Raw genomic sequence first — 16497 nt, forward strand, 5'->3', positions numbered from 1 at the left:
TCAGTGTAGGGGTCTCGATATCAGCTACCTCACGGATTTTGGAGGCGATTGTGACGAAGTCTTGGGTAGCCAATGGGGACTCCCGGGTGAATGTCCGGGGCTAAAGTAAATCAAGGGATAGTTTTAGATGTCGGACTCGTGTATTCATATCAGACTGTGCGATCTTGAGAAGGTTTTCGAGACTGGTGGGGACTAAGAAGACCGTTCGGGTTTCGTAAATTGATTTAAGTGAGCCTCCTTTGTTAGGTAGTTGAAATGTTTGCATGCCATCCGTAAGGCGAGCAAATCGTCTTCATCGTCGAGGATCTCGAGGATTTGAAAGACAAGCTCAGTTGACAGAAGAGTTAGATGTGGAGTACTGGGTGCCATTTTGCATTGACTTTGGTGACAACTCGTTTTGGGCTGTTGAAATGTGGTATATTGATACTCATAGTAATACAATATGACGGCGCCGTCGCAACGCCTACCAGTACCTAAGTACTTAAGCAATTAAGTAAGTACTGAATAGGTAGGCGCCTAGGTATTTAGACTTGATAGCTAGGTGCTTAAGTGAGTTGACACTAGTAGGACTGATGCGACCATGTACCGTATCAGGTGAGTAGCCGCGGTCCTTTGACGAATAATTAATAAGTATTAATATTTCTTGGAAGTTATAGCTAGTAAAAAAGACTTATTTACAATGCATCTTTATACGCCTTACAGCTAGTAAAGAGGAGTTCAACGAGACTGTGGTAGCCCTGATTCAATGCCGCACTGAGTGCCTTATCAAACCATCCACCGCTCGCATTAACATCAGCGCCGCTATTCAAAAGTAGTTCCACAATGTTGCAGTGACCGCGGTTTGATGCTAAGGAAAGTGCAATGCCATCATCTGCGTTCACACCACTGCTCAAAAGCAACTTTACGATATTATAATGGCCTTTGCCTGAGGCTTTCTGAAGTGCTCTGGTTTCTTTGATGTTAGCGCCTCTGTTCAGGAGAAGTTCTACCGTATCATGGTGACCGAAACTTGACGCTATAGAAAGTAAATCGTTGCCGCGAGGCTCGCTACCACCACCAGGCCCATTACCACCCGCGTTGACATCGGCACCGCTTTTCAAAAGCAGTTCCACAATATCCCAGTGACCATTACTCGCCGCGGCTAAAATTGGGGCACCATCGTCCATGTTCGCATCGGCGTCTCTCTTCAAAAGCAATTCCACGATATTGTAATGGCCTTTGCTTGATGCTTTCTGAAGCGCCCTAGTTTCTGTGATGCTAGCGCCTCTGTCTAGGAGAAGCTCCACTATGTTGTAGTAACCAGGAACCAAAGCCACAGAAAGCGCATCGTAATCATCATTAAAGTCACATGTTGAGGAGTCTGACGACCAGACATCATTAGACTCATCAACACTTGCACTTGCATTAACATCAGCACCGCTATTCAAAAGCAGCTCCACAATGTCGTAGTGATTTCCTCTTGACGTTTTGACAAGTGCATCGGCTTTGTTGATATCTGTAGCACCCCCAGTCAAGAGTAGCTCCACAACATCTCGTTGACCATATTCTGCTGCTACACTTAGTATATTTCTATCGAGGTCTGGGTCTTTGGCACTGTTCACATCAGCACCATTGCTCAAAAGCAATTCCACAATGCCACAGTTATTTGTTCCCGACGCTAGAGCAAGTGCTTCATTTTTGTTGATATCGGCTCCACTTTTCAAGAGCAGCTCCACGATATCGCGGTGGCCTTCCGCTGCCGCCATAGAAAGTGGATGACCCCATTCCGTGTCTTTCGCGTTAACGTCGGCGCCGTTTTTCAAAAGTAGCTTCACGATATCGTAGTGGCCTGCATCTGATGCCATAATAATTGGATCATTGTCCCTTTTAACATCAGCGCCGTTTCTCAACAGCAGTTCCACGATTTCCTGGTAACCTCCATACGATGCTATACTAAGCGCACTCTCCACGCCCGATTTGTCGGTAACATTCACTTCAACCCCTCGACTTAGCAGATGCTCTACCGTTGTTTTGAGACCTGTCTTGCAGGCGTAGAATAGTGGCGAAATTTTCTGGCCCATGTAAATCGGGAATTGAAGATAATAACAGGTCTGATATAGACATCCACCGCTGCAAAGAAATCTTCTGACGAAGTCTTGCACTGTTTCATCCGCCTCTTCAGTGATAACAGCAAAGCTTGCCCAATACACGGCGCAATACCGAATAAATGGGAAGAGATGGAGATAACCGGATATATCAGCATCGCAGCCCAAGTTTAACAAGTATGCAAGGCAGACCTTTGTCATTGATGCCTTGGCCCTAATTTCCGAAAGATCTTGCGCTATGCTCAGGTCAGCGGCAACGAGCCGGTCCGACGTTAGATATTCTTTGACAGAGAAATGCGCCAACTGAAGCTCCGGGCCGGAGTTTCTTCTAGCATATCTATCTCCCGATCCCGAAGCGACGACCACCACCAAGCTTGAGCAATAATGGAGAATGTCTCTTGGAAAAGGCATCCGATCTTCGGGATCAAAATAGTTCGGCCCATTCGTATTAACTGCCAACGCATCAACAGCCTCCTCTATTGTCAGTGGTCTTTCAGAGTAGGTAAGAAACTGAAGAATTCTGATAGCTTTCTGCCTGTATCTCTTTGGTATGTTAAGTAGGATTCTCGCATAAGTATCGTCCAGGGTTTCGGGAAGAGACTCGAGCGCCTCATAAAGACTGGGGCGGTCCAAGCAATCTTTCAGAACATCAAGCTGGCATTTAGCCCATCTAAACCTACTTGCTTTTAGCATTTCTTAGGCTGCGATATCTCCAAATTGCATTTCTTGCATAGACGAAGTCAAGAATGGAGGAAATCATACATGCCACTTGCTTTGTCTGAAAGCACGGTTTCGATCTTTTCCCGCTCTTTCGGGCGTGATCGCCATCTTTGAAACTCAGGGTCCTCTCCCACTCGAAATTTAATATATGCATTGATATCTTTGCCAATGAGGTCGCTATTAATAGATACTATGCAAGGACTGACAGCGCATTTTGATACTTCAGATTCGATGTCCGCTTCTAGCCTGCTTGTGACGAGCAAATGAATGTTCCTACGTTCCGAGTCCGTGGCAACATCTCGTATCCACGAGAATAATTCCTTTCTGTTTGCTCTAGGACATTCGTCGAGTGCATCTAACACTAACCAGACCTCTCCAGTCTGTTTTGCCATGGAAAAGAATGTTTTGCAAAGTGACTGGCATGTTAATTCCCTTGCGGCGTTCCCACAAGAAGAAAAAAGAGAGTCCAGCTTTTGGAAGGCCTCTTCACTTTGATGGGAGAGCTGGTTAGTCAGAACACGGAGCATCTTCTCCAACGACTGCTTATCAGCATCATTAGAGTCAAAGTAAAAAAAGAGAGGCTGACAGGAAGAAACTGATTTGAGATGCATGATAACGATTGAACTGAGAACGGTTTTACCACACCCGGGAATACCATGAAGCCATAGGAACGAATTTCGTCGTGTTCTCCAGTCAATGAAATCGGTACTCTGAAGGAACCAAAGACCTGAGTTTTCCTGGCGTTCTCGAAGGGCCGTATTTAAATTTGTGGAAGGGTCAGGTGGGGACAACCAATTGTGTATTTCTGCTCGTCTTTGCTTAGATAAAAGATTCTCGATGTCGTTTCCCATAGCTTGCACGCTGGTCCGAATTCCATTTACGTTTCTGTCGACTTGGGTTCAGTTAGCATATAGTAAATGATCCATGAAGCTCAGGAGAGATCTCAAGATCTCGGGTGTCGGGAGAACTAACTCGAGGAGAGAATCCCAGGAATCTCAACAATCTTCCTTTGCTCCTCCACACTGCGATGAGGCGTTTCAGAAAGAAGATCTTTCGCGTATGCGGCTGCTGCCATAGCTGCGTATCCCTGCCATTCTTTATTCTTATGAGAGTCTGAGTAGTCACATATGCCTCGAATAACGAGACAGGGAAACTGATTCATCAACCCTCCTGCCTCCATTTCGAAACATAGAACGTCCATTGCATCTGCAAGTTTATCTCGAGTTATTGCATCTTTCATAAGCTGGTTCGCTGAGGCGATTAAGCCGTAATGAATCACTGGGTTGTCTTTTGTTCGTTCACTGCGAATTACTAATTTTGAGGGATCGTTTCCACACAAAGCCGCACAGCAATCCTGGCTCTTTGGTCCAGTCAAATGTGTATCTAGACTAGCTAGTTGCGTATTTGGGTTATTAGGGTGTATGCATTCAGGCCTGTAGAGCCTGTCGCTAGCTGGGTCCGGTCGTTGATATTTCTTTTGCAGCCGTGGTTTCCTTTGAAGGATATCACTAATAGTATTATCCAGAGCATTCCCTTCCATATCGTATCGACCTAAAAGCGCGCTTACCGCGCTTAGCAGAATCTGTGGTGGTTGGTTCATATATCCCGTAATCTGAAAGTTTTGACCCTGAATATTTTTCCAAAATCATATTGGATCACGCCGCCCCTTCCGTTACAAGGCTGGCTGACGACAACATCGCCAAGGCGGATATCGTGCTTATGCGGCGAAGGCGAACCACCGCCGACACCTACCATCAATCCAATCCTGATATTCGGGAAACTATTCAGCATGTCCTTAACCACAGCTGTTGCGGAGGAGATCCCGTATACCCCGTTAGGTAAAGTGGCTATTGCAACATTGTGCTTCCCCATTCTCCCTAAGGTGTAGTGATTGTTATCACCAGGGGACAGAAGGTTATCTGGTCGATCATGTTTTTCATCGAGAAACAACTGTGCGGCGACATACTCTGTTTGTATGGCGCAAATCCATCCAACGGTATAGTTTCTTGGATCCGACATGTTGATAAATTACAGTCGAGAGGGGTGGATTGTTTAGCCAGATATGTTTTTAGGGATGCATAAATATATAAGTAAAACGCAGCAGTAGGAATGATATAATCGATCATAAACCACAGGACGGGATAGGAACGCGAACGAAAAGGCGTTGCAATTGTTCATATTCCGAAAGTGGGGTTCTTTCTCTTTCAGCCTCGTGGGTATTGTGTCAACGCAACTGTCTTGCTCACTTTATGCATATATGAAATAAGGTATGTGATCCTAGGCTACGGGTACGTACATTGCATCTCGATATCTCATACCCCTGTTATGGCGCGAAATTTGGACCCCCCCGGCTCCAAAAATAAAAATTTCTCAAAATCTCAAAAATCAAATCGAAACAACAAAAACAACACTTTCGTAACTTCATAAAATTTTGGATTATTATTTTATAATGCCTCGATTACGAGATTCTCGTCTTGATAACGATCAAAATTATATTATTTATTTATATTTACAAAAGAAAATTCCAATTAAGAATATACGTTACGTATTATGTCGACGTTGGAGCATTAAAATTACCAAAGTGCCCTTTGTTAATACAATTCGCACCCGTCTTACGGAATGGGGTATTAATTTAGACATCGAAGGATACGGGGGTCACGAAGCCTGTGTCGATTGCTAAAAAGATGTTTCTAGTGAAAGTCTGGCAGCTGATGAAGTTCTAGTAACCCAAATTCGGTCTTTAATCAAGTAAGGCCTCGACGGTGTCAAAATCTTGAACATCTTACAAAGTAAAGGATGGCCGGATCTTACTGAAAGTGGCTTCAAACACGTAAGGCACGCTTACGGGATAATACTCCAAACACCGGCTATTCACAAAGAAACCATGGCTGCGGAGGCCTGCGCAATAGTGGCCGAAGGGCTCGAATCTGGAATTACAGTTAACTTCAGAGATAACATATCAGTCGTCTGGGTCAAAGTACGAGCAGACCGCTTTATTTCAGAGCTGGTTGTAAAAGCAGCTATTAGAGATATTGACCTTGAAGGCGTTAAATTCTGACGCCGCAAATAAATCAGAATTTGTAAGGAATTAGAAGCCCACAGACCTGGCTGGATATAATCAGCCGACGTTTACGATAAACTCTAGCCTTACAGTATATAAGTCTATGATATCATAAACGCTTATTTTCGCTTCATGATCAAATTATTTATTAATTACGATGTTTATACATCTGTAGCTGTTCAAAAATATTATTTGATGGCCGTGGCTCTTTACAGCTATCCTAAACTTACTTAAACCGATATAGGAGTTGAGACCCCCCTTATAGTAGAATGTCAGAGTCAATTTCGAGAGGCAGGCGATAAAAGAAACTTAAGCATCAGCGACTACTATATATATAGAACGAGCGTTCACAACGTAAGGATTGAGGGTTAGTGGAGCTTTTTGAGGCGAGTTTAATCAAATCAATAAATTAGCCTTTTTAAAGGATATCATTAGAAAAGTTGGTTTAAGAAAAAGAATCGATGGGATATACGCGCTCTTCAATACGTCTATATGCTTATTATACGGAAGGTATTTCAAAAAATTTAAGAAGCTTGGAACGCTTATACCATCAAAAGCTAGCAGAATAAACTTTACCTTCCTACTAGAAAACCAGTTTATTTATGAAGAAGTTCGAATGCCCCCAATTATTTAAAAAAGCTGGATAAGCAGTTTTTACAGCGATTACAAGATAAAGTATAAAATTAAAATCACGAACAATATCTTACTTTAGAAGTTAAGGTATTTTGTTATAACACCTTTGTTCAGAACGGTCTTCCAGGTATTATCAAAAGTGCAAGTGCACAAGATAATACCCACACGATAGCTTATTTACTTCTACAGGAATATTTAGAAAGATATAAGCGAAAACATAGATTTTTTAAAGATATTCGTTCTCCTGAAGGTTCACACGAGTAGATCGCTCGTGATAAAGAAAGAAGGTCTAGCTTTCAGAACGAAATAGAGATGGAAAGACGTATGATGTTACAAACGGATTACAAAATACGCGACCATATAATACAGGAATAAATAAACAAATAATATAAACAAATAAAATTCAAGAGTGGAAAGAGGGAACAAAAATCAAAAATTTGTCGGAATTCTATTAAGCAACTGTTTATAAATAGTGGAGATTAACTGGCTTATAAAGGCGGGTAAATCTACATATAGTTTTACTAGAATTATTTTTTTCTTCAGTATTATCGTTCTTCGAGACAATTTCTTTGATTTCTTCAATATCCGTAAGAACTTGGTTGTAAATATCGGCGTCGGTTATAATACCCTCTGATATTCTTTTACGCTTTTTAATAGGGAGGGCTTCTTAAGGTTGCAATAATAGTTTTATTTCCAGCAGTGGGTTGCCACCATAGTATTCTATAAGTATGGCTTAGAGTTTTTCGATATTAGTTTCTTCTTTAGAAGGAATGTAGGTAGATTCTTTATCCGAACTCAAATCTATGACATCGATAGCTAACACAATCTCAACGCTTACTTCTCGAGGAGGTGGGCGAATAGAAGATTTGGGAATTGTTAATTCTAAGTTAAGCTAGATATCTTTCTCTGGGGAGGCTTCTTTATTCGTAAGTACCGGTCGAGGTTCAATAATAATAGCAGTGGCAGTTGTTTTGGGTTTCGTCTAAGCAGGTTTAAGACCTTTAACTCGAATAACTAGAACAATAACAACAAAGAGGGTGCTTTTGGTCTTATACAATTTCAAAACTTCTGTTAAGTCTTCTTCAGTTGTATCCTCTTCTAGAACTTGGATGTAAGACGGAATTAGATTCGTTTTTTTAAAAATACCAAATAACACAAGAGATTCGATATAGACATTATTCACCCAATCGATCAATTCTTTTATTTTCTAGAGACCCTACTTTTTCCAAACAACTATATTACGGAGGTTCTTTCGCAATTAAAAGTTTATTAAGTCCACAAGGAAGTCCTACCGAAATAGGAGCATAAAACTATAACCAATTAAATTAGAGTCTCCGGCCTCAAAGAGCACGAGTTCCCCGTCGATGTCTAAGAAAATGTAGAAGATCTGCCGCCAATAGACTACGAAAGAGAGTAGAATAGTGGGTTTGTTAAGCTTTGTTAAATAATCAGTATTAATGCCATAAAATAACTCTGAAAACTTCCCCACTACAATCTTACAATCCTTACCCCTGCGATTTTCTACGACAGCTTTTCTTATACATTCAACATCACTACTAAATAGGCTAGGACCTACAATATCTGAGATAACACCCGGGCTTTGTCTCAACAATGACAAGAACCTTATTTCCTGGCAAAGAAACAAATGGTCTTTGTCCACTATTAGTAAAGCAACTGTACCACCGTCGACTTCCAAGTCGACGATTTTCGCGGCCATTCTTTTTTAATAACTGAGACGATAGGCTAGGTTTTAACAACTACAAAAAGAATAAGGAAATATAACTTCCCCTTTTTCCGAGGATAGTAACATTTTGTTTAAGGTATCGTTGAAGGCGAAAGGTGTATATAAATCTATAGGTATAAAACCTTATGAAACTAATTCTTCAAGTTTTTATAGCATATTTTACAACAAAAACAACACTTTTATAGAAAACATACCATAGGCTCATAATATGTGTTTAAACATTGTAAACTTATTGCCGGCGGCTTTATATTCTGGTTACTTAAAATAATCCACTTAGTAACTGTAGGGTACCTTATATACCTTATATACCTTATATACCTTATATATCTTATATACCATACTAGGGGTCAAGCTAATTGCTTCGTTCTAAGAAATCAAGACTTCGGAAAACCTAACCTTGAGGACCCCAGAGTTATTCGGGCAATCATAACCTCGGAAAATGTTCTAGAAAACTAGTGTGGGTTATATGATGTTATAGTGTTTGCGTATAATTTTCATATTATACCTGTAATTGTCCCGTCTTAAATTATAAGCATCTTTTTCTTTATAAACAACTCGTTTAAAAGCATGTATGGTATCTTATAATGGTATATGAACCTTTTATTCTGTAATATCCTTACGTGGTACAGAAGTTTTACTATTAGGGATTCTTGTTATGTTGTTTCGAACGGGTGTTTCTTTTATATATATAACTTCATATATAAAACTGCGAATTTATAATTCTATATAATATATTCTAACTATAAAAATATAATAAAATAATGCTAGCTTTATATTGGAATATAAAAAATAATAATGATATAAGTGTGTTATGAAGCTTCTTACTTATCTATATAAACTCTGTTCTTCACCTTATGTTATTCATTTTTTTTCTTTCTTTTACTGTTCGCTCTTTATATCAACTAAAGCTTTACAATTCCCTAAATCAATATAATTAATAAAACTCTTTATATTTCCAATTTCTTTTTTAGCTTCAATATGAATTTTCTCCCTGCAGGCGCCATTACTTAGACTCTAATCGATCCTACCCATGTAATTTACCCTGCTTATCCTGACCTTCCTATAACTTATAATAATGCCGCAATGGCCACCTCCGACTTCAAAGTAAGCCACAATGGGAATGCTGCTAACTTAGTAGCTATTTACAATACCGCCCATATTGTGAACAACAACCACACTCTTAGTCAAATCATCATCGGCATTTACAACTTTAATATCATCGAATTCTGCTTACAACAGTCCCTTAATAATAACCAACAGTTTACTGCCGCCAGAGTTCGTCTTGGTATTACTATTCCTTTTTATGAAGGGGCCCACAATCTCTGCGAAAAAACAACCCACCGTAATTAAGTCAAAACCAAAAAAGGTTTTAATGAACGCGAGTTCATCAAACACATCCTTGAAATCGTTTGCTAGTAGTTAAAGAATACTCTAGCAGGTACTTAATTTATCGCGGACGAAGGAAATGTAGCCCCAACCCCTCGAACTGGAGAAGACATCTATGCTATTAGTACAAACGTAAATGTTTGTAGAGCTTGGAAATATTAGGTCCAATTAAACCTTAATTTTCTCCTTTGATATCTATTCAGTCATAATCAAGATTGTCTTGTTCTCGCGTTCTGGCTTTCTGCCTAAGCTGAACCAATCCGCCAACGTATGGCATGTCTCGTTATCGATTTTGGAAGTAGAGTCGTCAAATAAGCGAATAGCCCCAAGACTTTAGATTATCTCGTCAACAAACTGATCAAGAGTGACATCTTCAAAAACGAGATATATACTTTCAATTATTACACCTAAGGTCTTCCTGTTATTTAGATTAGTAACCTTTTTCCTTTTACCGTTCCTCATGTTTGTCGAGATGGCGCGGATCTATTCGACTTCACCAGATTTACGATTCAACAGATTCCTCGAATTCCTGCTTCTGGCGCTGCTGCTATTGCTGGTGCTATGGTAGATGACATTCCTGCTTACTGTACTTGGCCATAAGACTACGTTGAGTCCGTTTCCTTTGTTTTCTTAGTTTTCATTATTATCCATATATTCTACGGTAGTTCGAAATACATATATGTAACTGAATTTACCCATTGTTTGAATCTGCAAAGTCTATGAAGCCTATAAACGTTGTGAAATTTATAAAATCCAAAATTTTATGAAGTTACGAAAGTGTTGTTTTTGTTGTTTCGATTTGATTTTTGAGATTTTGAGAATTTTTTATTTTTGGAGCCGGGGGGGTCCAAATTTCGCGCCATACCTGTACATGCAAAGAGTTGTTCGTACTGACCGGACTTGGATATTTGTCTCATCGCCAGCATCTTGAACTTGTGTTGAAGGTATACAACTATCAACTTTGTAACTCAGTCATTTGTCCTCTCATATTGGTCGACCAAATATGTCGGTTTGCCATCCTGATAAGATTCGACTACCAGCCCTTCCGTAACAAAGAACTATTATGTTAGCAGGCTCGGACACTTAAAGCTCAAGTGCCAGCTCTAACGCGGCTAGCTGCATTATTGCAACTTATAACACTTGGATAAGCATTTTATAGACGAAAGGGCGGCATTATCATCGGCAAATTATAAACCATGACGAACTGTCTATGGATTTATCGCACCTTATACGTTTTAAGTAAAAACACAGATACCTAAGAGGACGGCATGAAGAAAGTCACAGAGTTGACTCCGGACGAGACCAGAAGCTAGAAGTTAGGGAACCAGACGAGATTTTGGCCTGCATCTCCATATTTTGCACACAGGCAGGGGTCACCAGACTATTTATGTACAGCAAATCCAGATCTAGTTAGTTACATTGTCACGTAGGTGGGTATCCACCTGACTATACTACAAGACTATTAACTTTACGAATCTGTTTTATAAGGCCTAATGTAGTTTCGTATAATATTATTCAGGTCCATGACCATATTCGAATAACTCCCGTGCTTTGAAAAAGTTTTTCTAACCAGATATAAGAAGATTTACAGGGTTGAAACCGTCTTGGTAGGAGGAAATTTAGAAACATCATTTGGCCCCTATACCTAACACTTAATCGAGTATATATATCTACCGTGTTATGTTGAAGTAGAAATGTATATAACTTAACGATCTTTTACATGATCGAACCACGGTTGTAGCTTACGACATCCGGGCCGGGGAATTATTGTGTGGTTGTTCTTGGCGTGCAGAACAGTGGTTAACAATTATTCTCAGCCTTGTCTATGTAGTTACATGGCAAGGCTCGTTGAATTGAGGGGTCCTCGACGCCGGCGCGGATTTTGTGATAAGTCGATATCCCACGGCCTCGTCGCCCCGCACCTTTGTCATCGATGGACGCTAGACGATTATAATATATCTAACAAAAACACCCAATACCGCATTGCTTGCGAGAAATCGCGATTTGGAAAATGGACCTAGATCTCGAAGCCGAAGACTACACGATCGGTTGGGTCTGTGCCTTACCTCTAGAATCCGAAGCCGCAACAGCAGTCTTGGACAGGATCCACCCGCAACCGCCCATCCCGAATAAAAGCGACACAAACAGTTATAAATTCGGACAAATCGGCTCATATAATATCGTTCTGGCATGTCTTCCCTCTGGAGTAATAGGTACTACGTCCGCGGCTGGTGTCGTGGAGAATATGCGCCACAGTTTTCCATCAGTTGAGAATTGTCTAATGGTTGGAATCGGAGGTGGTGCGCCCTTATTGCCGCAGAATGATATTAGGCTTGGGGATGTCGTGGTGGGACATCCTAAGGGGAACTATGGGGGTATCTTGCCTTATCTCTTTGGGAAAACTATACAAGAGGGCAAGTTTGTTCAGACTGGGAAGTACCTGAACGGTCCGCCGATGCTATTTCTCAATGCGATATCTAAGCTACGATCGGAGGTGACTGAGCTTCATGTTATTATGGTTGATGTTTTGGGAGAAGAATATGTTCCTATAAAGTTCGCCCGGTCTGAAATCGACCATCTGTACCAGGCGGATTATGACCACTCGGATGAAACTGCGTCCTGCTCTAGTTGCGACAGTAGCAAGTTAGTGACCAGGCCAGCCCGAGAGGAACACCAAAACCAGCCGTATATTCACTACGGGCTTATTGCGTCCGGTGACCAAGTTGTGAGGTACGGAGTCACTAGGGATACGCTGAGTCGAGAACGAGACGTCTTATGCTTCGAGATGGAAGCTGAGGGAATTGTCAATACCTTACCGTTCTTGGTGATTAGAGGAGTCTGCGACTATGCAGACAGCCATAAGAATAAAGTCTGGCAACCGTATGCTGCCTTGGCTGCCGCTGCTTTTGCTAAAGCCCTTATGCTTAATTTACTAGTGAGAGGTAAGATCGCTAGTGTATATGAAGTTTGTACTCGCTCGTGGAACTATTGGCTAACACGATCGCTTTTAATAGACCCCGATGAGAGCAGTAGCAGGTTCTCGAAATTACCGATATTGCTGCCTGTCGCTAAGGGAGCTACCTTTGGGTCGTTTGGAACTGACGGCGAGCCAATGTGCTTGAATCGCACGCGAGAGAATTTGCTTCGAATAATAACCAATTGGGCTAATGCTTCGGATGGTCAAGCCACTAGACCAATATTCTGGCTATCCGGCGGAGCTGGAACTGGAAAGTCAACAATTGCTAGAACAGTTGCGAAGTTCTTCACGGATGAAGCTTTGCTTGGTGGCAGCTTCTTTCGGCGGGGTGTTGAGGACTGCTCGAAGGCTGACAAGCTCGTCACAACATTGGCGAATGACCTCAGATTCCATGTCCGTGGAGTTAGTGCTGGTATCCGCAAGGCTCTCCAAAAAGACCCTCGGGTCACGGAGAAACTTTTGAGGGAACAATTCGAAGAACTTATTCAGAAACCTTTGATGGAAGCGAGGCCTATCCGCCCTACCATTCCAGTGATTGATGCACTCGATGAATGCGAAAACGAAAACCACGTTTCAGCTGTAGTCAAATTTCTCGCCCTGGTCACTGAGATAGACGACACCATACGGGTTTTTATTACTAGTCGAGGAGAGGCATTCATAAATGACATATTCAAAACATTGCCACAAGTTGTGCAAAAGCGAGTCTTACACGATGTTGAAAAACTGGAAATCCAAAGTGACATAAGAGTTTTCATAGAGCATGAGCTCGCCATAATACGAACGAAGCGAGGACTCCCTGACGACTGGCCAACGAGCACAGGGATTGAAAGTTTAGTAGCAATCGCATCTCCGTTATTCATCGTTGCTGCAAATATCTGCCGTTTACTCGATGATCGGAGATTCCGTCCTGACGTCCAGCTATCTAATCTTCTGGGATGCGAATTCGCTCCTATAATTATGGAGGCCAATCCTCAAAAATCACTACGATGGACATACAGGCATATATTAAGCCAATCCCTAGAAGGCACGACGAAAACCCAACAGCAAATTATTGTTCAGGAATTCAAAAGAATAGTCGGAGTAATAGTACTTCTCGAACAACCTCTATCGTTATCATGTCTCTCGAAGCTTATTGATATGAATGAAAAGGATATTGAAACGAGATTGGATGGATTTCACTCCGTCCTCCATGTTCCAACCGATCCCAATGGTACAATAAAAACACCTCATCTCTCATTTCGAGAATTCTTATTCGATGCGGATACGAAAACAGAAACGCCATTCTGGCTGGATGAACGTGAAATACACCGCGGTATAGCTCAACACTGCATTAAACTAATGAGAAATCGTCTCAGGAGAAACATATGTGGGCTCCAGTCCCCAGGTGTCCTTCGAGATGAGATATCTTCCAATGCCATCGACCAAATTCTTACAGCTGATATCAAATATGCCTGCAGTTACTGGGTAAACCATCTACTGAAAGCCTAGGAGGAACTGAAAGATAACGATCGGGTTCACAGCTTTTTGCAAAATTATTGTCTGGAATGGCTGGAAGCAACCGCTCTATTGGATGCATACTGTGACAATATATACGACATTATGACCTTGAAATCAATTTTATCGGTGAGAGAGCAATATTCTTGGTTTTCAAGCGCTCCGGTTCCCGTTCGGACTCCTTTGACTCGATGCTGATGAATAACATGGTATGATTAGGTCAACGAAGCCGCGGAACTAGTCAAATATCTCCATGACTTAGGAAGGTTTATTCAATACAATACTTATATGATTACTAAGGCTCCATTGCAGATCTACCATTCAGCATTATTATGGTCACCAGCGGAAAGCCTTGTGAAAAAAGTTTCTCCGAGAAGTATCTCGAATGGGTAAAAATTACCCCGAGAGTGCCTAGGAACTGGAGCTCTCGGATACACATATTTGAGGATGAGAAAAATGCAGAAATTGTCAAGTTCTCACCCGATAGTAAGTCGGTTGTTATGTATTCGGACGGGGTCATCACTGTTATAGATTGTGCTTCCGGCGCTTTGAGGCAAACAATGGAGTTTCCTTGTAAGAGGTGGCTACTGTGCGGTATTTACACGATGTGGTTTCTACAAAACGGTAGGAGTCTGGCTGTTGTGGCCCAGGGAGAGTTCAACGTATGGGATCTGACCTCGGGGGAACATGTGGGCGACTTCGGTACCGCCAAAAGCCGACCTGGTTTTCTTGGGCCTGATTATGGCGGTTTCGAGTGGGTTTATCGGAGGATCGAATTCTCATCGGATGGCCGCTTTATAGTAGCCGTTATTAGGGACAATACAATAGAAATGTGGTCAACAGACTCATGGGAAATGGTAAAATCCTTAAACCTTCCTGTTTCGATGATCCGGGATTTCGAGATCTCACCCAGTCGAGAGCTCTTGGCGGCTTCTAGCTCCCATGATACATTAACTCTGCAAGATATTAGATCTGGTGCTTTTTTCCAAGAGAAAGTAGGTCTCATAGGACAGTCGGGGTATGGGATGGTGAAGTTCTCGCCTGATAACTGGTATCTCGTTCATTGTATTAAGTCTGGATGCCTAGTTTTTTACCAAGTAAACAGTAAGCTAGGGCTCAAGGAGCGGCGAGTGGTTGAAATAAGGTTTAATATTAAGACGGCGGAATTCATATCAAATGATAAATTTGTAGTACCAGGTTCAGAAGACGGGTTTATTGAGATATGGGACATTTCCTCCGGCGCAAAGGTAACGAGATTTGTTACTGATAGGATGAGTAGAAGTATTTGCTCAATCGCAGTGTCTTCGAACTGCGGGTTGTTGGCAACAGTTGGGATGCCATCCTCGGGAGTACAACTCTGGGATCTGTCGTCACAGGAAATATTTGGCTTAAACGGGGATACCGATATTAATTTAGATGGAAATTCTGGTTCGGATTCTGGTTTGGATAAATACGCCGTTTATAATGGGAACTCTGATTTGTTTTAGAGTAACTAGGGGGATATCTGTATTGGATTATTCCATCGCCTGACAGGAAGACACTCGCTATTTGCTTATCCAAAGGGGTTTATTATGAAGACTTGCAGCTGCCGGTGGTATTTTCGGATATAGTATCTGAGGACCTTGTTATGTGGTCTCGATCGAAAATCCCCATCTCCGGTCCCCGAAACTTCACTTCCAAAGCGCCATACAAAGGGTACTTTTCTCCTAACGGCAAGGTGTTTGCCATTGTGGGGGATTCCTTCAATCGTATGATCTGCTGGGACATGGACACAGCGAATGCACAGCAGAGATTCTATTGTCTAGAGGAGCTATGGCCAAATCCCGAAGGGTGCGAGGATATATATGCCACATTTTTCCCAGATAGCCCGCTATTCGTTGCTATCGGATTGAAGGCGACGTCGGAATACATCGAGAGCAGGAACCTGGTTCCCTGGTCAATTTTGATATTTGACGCAACAAATCCCAACGGAGAACCGCTCCAGGTTCTGGGGACAACGCTTCTTCAAAGGCTCTCCTTCTCACTTGATGGAGACTTGTTAGCAGCCCAATTCGAATACGAGGATAGCTTTCATATCTGAAAAATTGGCAGCTGGGCGAAGCTTCAAGTTGAATGACTCTATGCCAGAGCCTCTCAATACACCACATGCTTCAAACACTGGATACAAAACGGTCCACAGAATACAGACTGAATTGGGCCCAGGCTTCTTCGAATTTTCATCTCTTCAAGGGCCTTGGAATCTTTTGTGGAAGGATCCAGGGCGTGAACTGGATCTAGATGGTGGATGTGTAATTCGGAAGCAAACCAAAGAGAAACTTTTATGGATTCCTGCAGATTTTTCCCCACAGATTCCCGAAATCATAGCTGGGATTCAAATTACGCCCACATCTGGAAGTCG

General features: G+C 41.9%; 2 protein-coding genes across 2 annotated transcripts; one reads left to right on the plus strand and one right to left on the minus strand.

Annotated features, from left to right (window-relative positions):
* Positions 1 to 674: 674 nt before the first annotated feature.
* On the minus strand, positions 675 to 4823 carry DFL_002256 (uncharacterized protein; the record flags this gene model as incomplete). The annotated part of the gene is made up of 5 exons (XM_067631015.1): positions 675 to 2760; positions 2847 to 3696; positions 3777 to 4115; positions 4372 to 4431; positions 4481 to 4823. 5 exons carry the CDS (start codon positions 4821 to 4823, stop codon positions 675 to 677), a joined length of 3678 nt encoding a protein of 1225 aa, XP_067493602.1.
* Positions 4824 to 11639: 6816 nt separating this feature from the next.
* DFL_002257 (uncharacterized protein) lies at positions 11640 to 14093 on the plus strand (the record flags this gene model as incomplete). Its single annotated transcript, XM_067631016.1, has 2 exons — positions 11640 to 12570; positions 12643 to 14093. 2 exons carry the CDS (start codon positions 11640 to 11642, stop codon positions 14091 to 14093), a joined length of 2382 nt encoding a protein of 793 aa, XP_067493603.1.
* Positions 14094 to 16497: the final 2404 nt, after the last annotated feature.

Source organism: Arthrobotrys flagrans (genome assembly GCF_004000055.1).
Source record: "Arthrobotrys flagrans strain CBS H-5679 chromosome Unknown unitig_3, whole genome shotgun sequence".
Taxonomy (NCBI): domain Eukaryota; kingdom Fungi; phylum Ascomycota; class Orbiliomycetes; order Orbiliales; family Orbiliaceae; genus Arthrobotrys; species Arthrobotrys flagrans.